At 49.8% G+C, this 8,183-nt stretch overlaps 1 protein-coding gene across 1 annotated transcript; it reads left to right on the forward strand.

Annotated features, from left to right (window-relative positions):
• Positions 1–7,091: 7,091 nt before the first annotated feature.
• On the forward strand, positions 7,092–7,764 carry LOC119654953 (U-scoloptoxin(16)-Sm2a). The gene is made up of 3 exons (XM_038060609.1): positions 7,092–7,279; positions 7,349–7,466; positions 7,521–7,764. The coding sequence occupies exons 1-3, from the start codon at positions 7,168–7,170 to the stop codon at positions 7,753–7,755; spliced, it is 465 nt and encodes a 154-aa protein (XP_037916537.1). The 5' UTR covers positions 7,092–7,167; the 3' UTR covers positions 7,756–7,764.
• The last annotated feature ends 419 nt before the right edge of the window (positions 7,765–8,183 follow it).

Here is an 8,183-nt window from a genome sequence, read left to right on the forward strand (position 1 = left end):
TGTAGCTGATACTGGGGCTCTGCAGTCCTGCCCGGCAGATGCTCTCAATGTACTCCTGCATCTCCTCCCCGCAGACCTCCACATTAAATATGTTGCAGCGTGCAGTGCCGTCAGACTACGTGAGTCCGGATGCTGGGCAGTGAAGTCCTATGGCCACAGCAACATCCTAGATGAAATACCTCGGGAAATGTGGGCATCCCCCATGGACTATGCTACACGCAACCTGAACTTCATGAGAAACTTTGCCGTGGACTTTCCAACCAAAGCAAAGTGGAAGACCGGCGGCGTGTAGCAGGGTTATGACTCAGTATTCTTTACCGATGGATCAAAGATGGTCTGTGGAGTTGGCGCGGGGGTTTTTTTTCGAATACGCACGGTGTATCCAAGTCGAATGGTCTGCCAGGTTTCCCCAGCGTACTCCAGGCGGAAATACTGGCGATATTGGATTTCTGTCCGTTCGTAGCGTGATTCGAGCCCTAAGCGTAACATGGCCATTCTGAACGACAGCTAAGCGGCCATGAAGGCCTTGAACTCAGCGACGACATCTTCCACGCTGGTGGGGCAGCGCAGAGACGCGCTTAACCGTCTGGGCGGCACGCTCAAGGTCACTCTCCTCTGGGCAATTGCATTCAAGATTACGGCGGTCTGGACGGGGCACTGGCCCTTAGGGGACCATGCCGTTAGGCTCGGCATACCCTACAACTCGCATTGTCGAAGCTGTGGAGAAGAAAGGGAATTCCTCATGCACTTTCTCTGCGATTACCCAGCTTTGGCTAGAGTCAGGCTGCGGACATTGGGTAAGCCATTCTTAAGGAACGTCAGAAGATCCGAGCCGACTGGACTCTACCTCCCTGCTCCCATAACAACAGTCACGGTCTTAGGAGTTTGTATCATCAAAAGGGCGCACCAAAGCGCTAATTTTTTTTTTGGGGTAGGGTAGGTGAATGCATTTACGCACACAGTGTTGGACTCCCGATTCGGTACGTCGTCGGACTACCAACTAAACACCTCCCCATCGTCAGAGAGCTAGCCTGGAACCGTTTGTCACATTACTTCGGGCTAGTCCCCGAACTCTCTCGCCTTGCGGAGCCTTCAAATCAGGGAATTCCTTTCACCAACAGAAGGGCTCGAACGTAATGGGCAACACGTAATGTTGTCTGGAGAGAGATCCCCTGTGTTTAAATAGAGCTGCTGACGAACCCCATCCCACATTCCACAAGAAAAAAAAGTGTGGTGGGCGTCGTCCACAACTCCATTGCAAAACACACAATCCGGAGAACGCGACTTTCCAATCTTGTGCAGGTAAGACTGAAAACTTCCATGCTCACTTAAAAATTGGGTAAGGAAATAGTCAGTCTTACCATGCTTCCGATTCAGCCACGCACCTAAGTTGCCGATGAGCCGCGCAGTCCATCTGACTCTAGTTTCATTTTGCCAAGAGAGCTGCCACTCGTCTAGAGTGCGTTGCCGTTCTTCGCGAGCAACCACCTCCCTTGCGCTTGTATATGGCCTGACGCTCCTTAGCAAGAAGGAAGAGCAACGGGGATCACTCGCGCGATCACCATCACGCCCGGTTTAGAGACAGCGCGGTACGCAGACACCACCCGCAAAGCTCCCCGTCATTGTACTTGCGCGAGGCGTTTACGATATACCTCCTTGTTAAGAGCGCCAGCCCATACCTCTGCACCGTAGAGCTGGATAAACTGCGTTGAATTCATTAGGAGCCGTCGCCTGCTAGACGTAGGATCCCCAATGTTTGCCATTACTTTACGCCTAAACTCCACCCGCAGCCTTGTTCGCTGCTGCTTTGATTTGCTCAGAAAAGCTCATCTTTGAGTCAAGAGTCAACCCGGGGTATTTTACCGCTGATTTTGACTCGATTATCGACTCGACGAACGATATGGGGCGCAGGGTCGGAATTCTCTTTTTAGTCAGGATGATTACTTCGGTTTTTCCAGTGCAAGGTGGACCCGTCCGCTTACCCGTCGCATTAATATGCCGAGTCTGCTTTGCGCCTGTTCGACAGTGCGTCCAACAATAAGCGCTGCGACATCATCTGTGTAGCTGACCAGGCGTGACTCTTCTGGCATGTCGAGTTTAAGCAGACTGTCATAGGTAGCGTTTCAGAGATCCCTGTGCTACCCCCGACGTGACCTTCATCCACCTTTGATCCTCTAGTGTTTCATAGAGCAGGGAGCGGTTCCTCAGATAGTCCCTCAAAATCCGTAAGAGATAGTTCGGCACGTTGAAAGTATTGTCTAGTGTGCCTAGAATGTCTTTCCATCTTACGGAATTGAAGGCGTTTCTGACGTCAAGCGTTACGAGAAGCACCACCCGTCGAGTTCGGCGGCTATGTGCCTCTGCTCGTCGAACGGCGTCTAAAACCAAACTGCCGGGGAGATAAATCTCCAGTTTGTATACCTCTGCTGGAATACCATCGGGTCCTGGCGCCTTCTTATTTTTCATAGAGAGGACTGCCTGTTCCAACTCTTCTATAGAGAAAAGTGGACAGTCCTCTGCGCTCTCCGCGCCAACGCGACGTCACCATCCCATACGGGGTGCGCAGGAAAGAGTGCCCTTACAATGCGGTCCATCTGCTCGGCCTTAAGTGAACAGGGCTTCCGCAGAGCCCCGATTTTTCGGGTTGCCAGTTTGTAACCGAGTCCCCACGAATCCCCATTCACCTCGTCGACCAGATATTGCCAGCAGCGAGCTTTGCTCTTGTTTATTGCGCAGCGGAGTCTCCTTTTGGCTGATTTGTACTCCATCATTATGGTACATGACTCCCCCCAGTCGCCTAGACGTTGTGTTAAGCGGCGGAGCCTGTGACACTCCTTCCGGAGCTCGGCGATTTCCACTGTCCACCAATACATGGAAGGTTTGCCGCGCCTCGATGTCTTCCTGGGGATGGAGGCTCCGTAGACCGTCGATATCAGGTTCATAACTGAATTTACGACAGTGTCAGCTGCGGCGCCACCGCCCCTAGGAGTACCCTCCAGCGTGGCCCCACCTGTTCCCAGAATTTCGACAAACTTTCCGGTGTTCACTTTCGCGACGTTCCATGCACAGAAAGATCGCTGGGGTGGCGCACACCGAGAGTTTGTATCCACCACTTCGAAAGCAATGTATTGATGGTCACTTGCCGAAAAGTCTTCCAGAGCTCGACATCCGTCCAAAAGCGACACCAGTGACTCCGACGCGAAGGTTACGTCTGGAATGCTTCCTTCGCAGCCCGGGCGCCGGAATGTTGGGGTGGATCCGGTGTTTAGAACTATCAGTCCTGTTCTCGCCGCCATTTCCAGAGTTCGTTTCCCTCTGGAATCTGTGTGAGGCATGCCCCATTCAAGTGCCCTAGCATTGAAGTCACCCCCGACCAGGATCCGCCCATCCGTGCTTAAGATAGCGTCCTCCAAAGAATCAAGCCTCCGACGAAAGTCCGGCATCGTTTCATTCGGCGTAAGATAGACACTAAAAAACGTTATTCCTGAACACCGACTCCGGATAAAGCCGTCCCATCGGCCTTGGGCAAGAACCCCTAGGAGGGTGCTGTCCCGAACCCAGATGGCAGCGGTACCTGATATGTCTGGGTGCCATGAAACTGGGCCCTTGTTGCGGTACTGCTCACTGATGAGTACTAAATCAACTTTGGTCTCCGCAGCGAACTGCGCTAGCAACTCGTGAGCGGTTGCACTCCGGTGCATATTGATTTGTAGGATGCGAATCATGTTGACCGTATCCTAGCTCTTTCCAGTTCTGCTCTGAAAACTGGACACCGCCCCGATCCCGCAGTGTGCGCAATGCTCTCATCAGTCGCGCCACGGTCCCTGCATAGGACGCAGCTTTCCTTTTCATTGCAGCTGTTCGCTTTATGGCCTGCCTGACCGCATTTACGGCATGTTGCCCTTCTGTCAGGTCCCCGACAGTTTGCAGATGTGTGCCCATAATCCAAACATCTGTAACATTTGGTTGAGGCGGCCCGAATTCGTATCCTACAAACTACCCAACCAATTCTTATTTTCCCGCTGTTTAGAAGCTTCCTCGCGTATTGCTCGCCAACTTCCGCCACAGCGAGTTTTTGGCCTCGGGAGTTTACGGAGGTGATACCAATCCGAACATTGGTTACCTCCGGGCATTCGCGTTTGATGGCCTCTTCTACCTCGTTCTCTTCCGTGTGACAGTCAAGGTCTCGGATTTCTAAAGCACACGTGGGTTCCAGGCTAGAAACCAAAGCTTTTTCTCCTAGAAGCCCCTTGACTGCTTCACAGAACGTCACTTTATTTATTGTCTTCGGGCCTAGTTCGACTAAGACTCCACCACCCTTCGTTTTACGTATGGAAGACACCTCCGCTCCGTTGCCTTCGGGTTTGATTTTGTAACGGATTTCGCTGAGGACTTCCGCAAAAGTCTTGCCTTCCGTCGGCTTAATAAGCAAAGCTGGCGGTCTAGTCCTCCTTCGTCTTCCCACCCTTTCTTTTTGGCATTCCGTCCTTCGTGTCCGCCTTAGTTTTGGGCAGAGGTTTTTCTGATGGCGCGACGTGTTGTTGTCTTTTGATCCTCTTTGCCTTCTTCTTTTCAGCCCTGGAGAGTACTTGAGTGAAGTCTCCTTCAGATGTCCCTTCCTCCTTTCGTTTTTTACCAAGTTCTCTCTGCAATGGGCTGTCAGCGATCCGTTTGGTACTCGTGGTGTTCTTCTCGGGAAGCGCGGTTGTTTCTGCTTCCTGCGGATTTTGTCTTACTTTCCATGTACGCCTATAGTATGAAATCCTGTCCAGGAGCTCTTCCAGTTCCATTAGCCCGTTTCTCACCCCCTTACCGACGTTTTTCTGAAGGAACGTCGAAGATCGCATGTGCTTCACAACTGCCGTGTATTTTTTAATAAGTCTTTCCTCTTTCGCTTGCGCCAGAGTAATCGACAGTCCTCCCACTCGGCTTATATTCGAAACCATTTTATTAGTTTCGGCAGTTTCCACTGTGCCTCTTTCCCCAATTACAGCACTGTGCTGTATGGTCTGGGTTCCTATCTGTGTTGCAGGTGCCGCATCACTTTGCGAGTCTTTCTCTCCGTCTGCGCGTCCCGATGTCTCGTCGGGTATTTCAGCATTCTCCATTTGAGTTGTTTACCAGCGCATCGTGTGCAAGGGAGCGGGCTGCAATAGTCAGGAACGGGTATACCCTCGGGGACACAGCCCCTACCCCAGTTCCCTGAGGCCTGACCTACGCTTAGCTGATCCCGGAATTCACGGACGGATCAGCGCTCGCTCGGGGCAACGCGGTCTACTACTACGGTTCAATGCACGCAACCAGACCAGGGTCTGGCTGGCTCCTGATACCAGCCACAACTACCACCTTTGCAGAGCTAGGCTCACATCACCCCATCGACGTCGACAGGGAGTTGTCGACGGCTCCGGGGACTCCCAGTGTGTCCCGGCGTGTATCGGTCATTAGCAGTTTGCTCTTCACTGAGAAACTTTCTCGAGGCTACTACCTAGGACGCAGGTATTATGCCAGCTAGGGGGTCAGAACTACTTGTTCGGGCACCTCAGGGACGCCACTCCCCGTATCGTAAACGACCCATGAAGGATCGTTGACGATCCCTGAGGGAAGTGTCAAGCATACATAGTGGGCGGTATGAGGGCGGCAATTCGGGGTCGCCTTTCCCTTTATGGATCAGCGCAAACCTCGCAACCTTCCAACGAGCAGGGAAAATGCCCTCTTTCAGGCAAGCGTTAAATGCGCCGAGCAGTAGGTCTGGCCGGTGTTGGAATACCAGTTTGTATACCTCTGCTGGAATACCATCGGGCCCTGGCGCCTTCTTGTTTTTCATAGAGAGGACTGTCAGTTCCAACTCTTTTATTGAGAAAAGTGGGCAGTCCTCTGCGCTCTCCGCGCCGACGTCATCATCCCATATGGGGTTCGCAGGAAAGAGTGCCCTTACAATGCGGTCCATCTGCTCGGCCTTAAGCGAATAGGGTTTACGCAGAGCCCCGATTTTTGGGCTCCTCGGAGTGGCCACTACCTATCCTACCCTATAACCAGTAAAAGGGGCAAAATAGTTCTTTAAGGACCCCCCGGCATTCCCGGGCCTAGCCAGCGCAGAGTCGTGCAAGCACGTGTCGACCGAGCGCTCCAATGGACCTTTAGTATTGTAGGTGGGCCTTCACGGTTAATTTCGCCACTTTTTAGGTTTTTGGGTTAGCTCTTCCTTGTAGGTCGTCTTCGGCCACTCAGGATGGTCATTTGACTATCACAATCCAATGTCCAGGCTTGACTTGATTTTTGAACAACCCGTAAGGCTGCTTAGTAAAAAATTGATCAGAATAAATCTTTAAGCCAGGCGTCTGTCGCTACCTGACCTCTACGTCGAACTGAGATTTGTGCGATATCAGAGTTCAAGAAGATCAGATTCGAACTCTAAACATTCCTTTTTGCATTACGTTCAATTTTATTTATAAATAGATACTTTTCCAATCCCTGAACTCCATCAACTACTACCGCATCTTATTTACCCACAGCGTCCAAAATGCAAACTAACTAAAATCTCGTAGACCAAAAATGAGTCATTTAATTTATTATTAACGCCACAATGTAACTATAACGATCTTACTCCGATCAAGGTCAGATTTTCGAACTAATTACGTAAATTCTACTGACACGCGATAGACTTCTTATCAACTGTTCCAGCGTATTGACGAGATCTTGTGAAAATAGAGACCTACAGAGACCAAGAATAGGAATTTCCGTAGATTTCAGTAGCAAAAAATATAAAATCGCAATTCCTCAGATAATTATTAATTAAAAATAAGCGCATGATTTCAGGCCAAGTGACGAATACTCTGGATGAGGGTAGGGACTATCTCTTCATTGAGATAAACTGGGACCTACAAAAGGAGCTTGGCTCCCATGCTAAGAAGCCTGAAACCCTGAGATAAAGCTCTGTCAACTCCTTCCAAAGATGAGATCCTCTGTTGACCTAACGAACAGAACCTAGGACCCTCAAACTTAGCATTCTTTCCTGCCCAGAGTATAAGCTTCCAGTGTCTAGATGAGAAGCTACCATAACAACAAATCGCTCTGACTTGTGGACCGCCTATAATCGCCAGTTACTCACAGATTGCTGATCACTTTAACCACATTCTGTCAGCCAGTTAGTGACTTCTTAATCCAAAGATGAGCTACCCAAAAAGTAATCCCCATGGAGGCATAGTGACGCTGACTATCGTGGTGTTGTTCATAGTGTCTTGGAGCTCCGCCAAATCAGTGGATCCTCGCAACTATATCGGTAAACATAGCTAACATTCTCAGGACCCTCTGTGTATGATCCGCTAATTACTCTATCTTCTTTGCAAAGATGGAAGATGTGTCGATCCGGAAACAAAACGTGAATTGTTTATTGGTGAATACTTCCATCGTCCTGGACAGTGTGTACGTGTTCAGTGCTTAGGAGACTTGTCCATTTGGGAAGATAAGTTCAGTTTGATGAAGCCATTGGTGGACCTTAATGTTGGATAATTGTATTTCAGGTGCAATGATCCCCGAATTCAGGGTAACTGCATAAAGGAGTTTTTGAATATGGATCAAGCCTATCCTAATTGTTGTCCGCTTTATAAATGCGAATACCACATTGGATCCACGAAGGAGATCAGAGTGTTCGACCATCATGGAAACATCGTTTCGCGAAGTGTAACAAATATAATTCTAGTTGAAAATAATGGAGCTGGAAGCGTAATGACACAGGCAATAAAAGTTACTATTTGAAAGGAGAAATTGGGTGATCGTTTGTTTAAGACTTGAAGGAATCCTGGCTTGACATCCACTTGATGAGGGACTGCACCAGTAGATGACAGTTGTTCGCTAGCTAACTCACTTCGTCAGACTCAGGACCCTTTCAATCTTCCAGCGACTAAAGTGAATTGGGATGGTCAGACAACCATCATGAGTGGCCGAAGACGAACTAGAGGAAAGAGCTATCTCAAAAACCTAAAAATATGGCGAAAGTGACTATGAAGCTCCATTGAAGTGTTCAGTCGACACGCTTCTGTGCTAACCAGGCTCGGGAATCTGGATTGGTCCTTTGAACACTTCGATCGTTTCCACGTCATTTTACAAATGAAAATCACGTGTCATTGTCAGTGCGTGAGTCCGCACCGGATTCTGTAGAGTACTCAAAACGGAGCCTAGGCGCG

The sequence above is a fragment of the Hermetia illucens genome, chromosome 4, assembly GCF_905115235.1.
Source record: "Hermetia illucens chromosome 4, iHerIll2.2.curated.20191125, whole genome shotgun sequence".
Taxonomy (NCBI): domain Eukaryota; kingdom Metazoa; phylum Arthropoda; class Insecta; order Diptera; family Stratiomyidae; genus Hermetia; species Hermetia illucens.

Bases quoted from the DNA above. Each gene is read 5' to 3' on its own strand.
- LOC119654953 (XM_038060609.1), top strand. From the start codon at position 7,168: ATGAGCTACCCAAAAAGTAATCCCCATGGAGGCATAGTGACGCTGACT. The intron at 7,280-7,348 runs GTAAACATAGCT...TTCTTTGCAAAG, and splicing joins GGATCCTCGCAACTATATCG to ATGGAAGATGTGTCGATCCG. The intron at 7,467-7,520 runs GTTCAGTTTGAT...ATTGTATTTCAG, and splicing joins TTGTCCATTTGGGAAGATAA to GTGCAATGATCCCCGAATTC.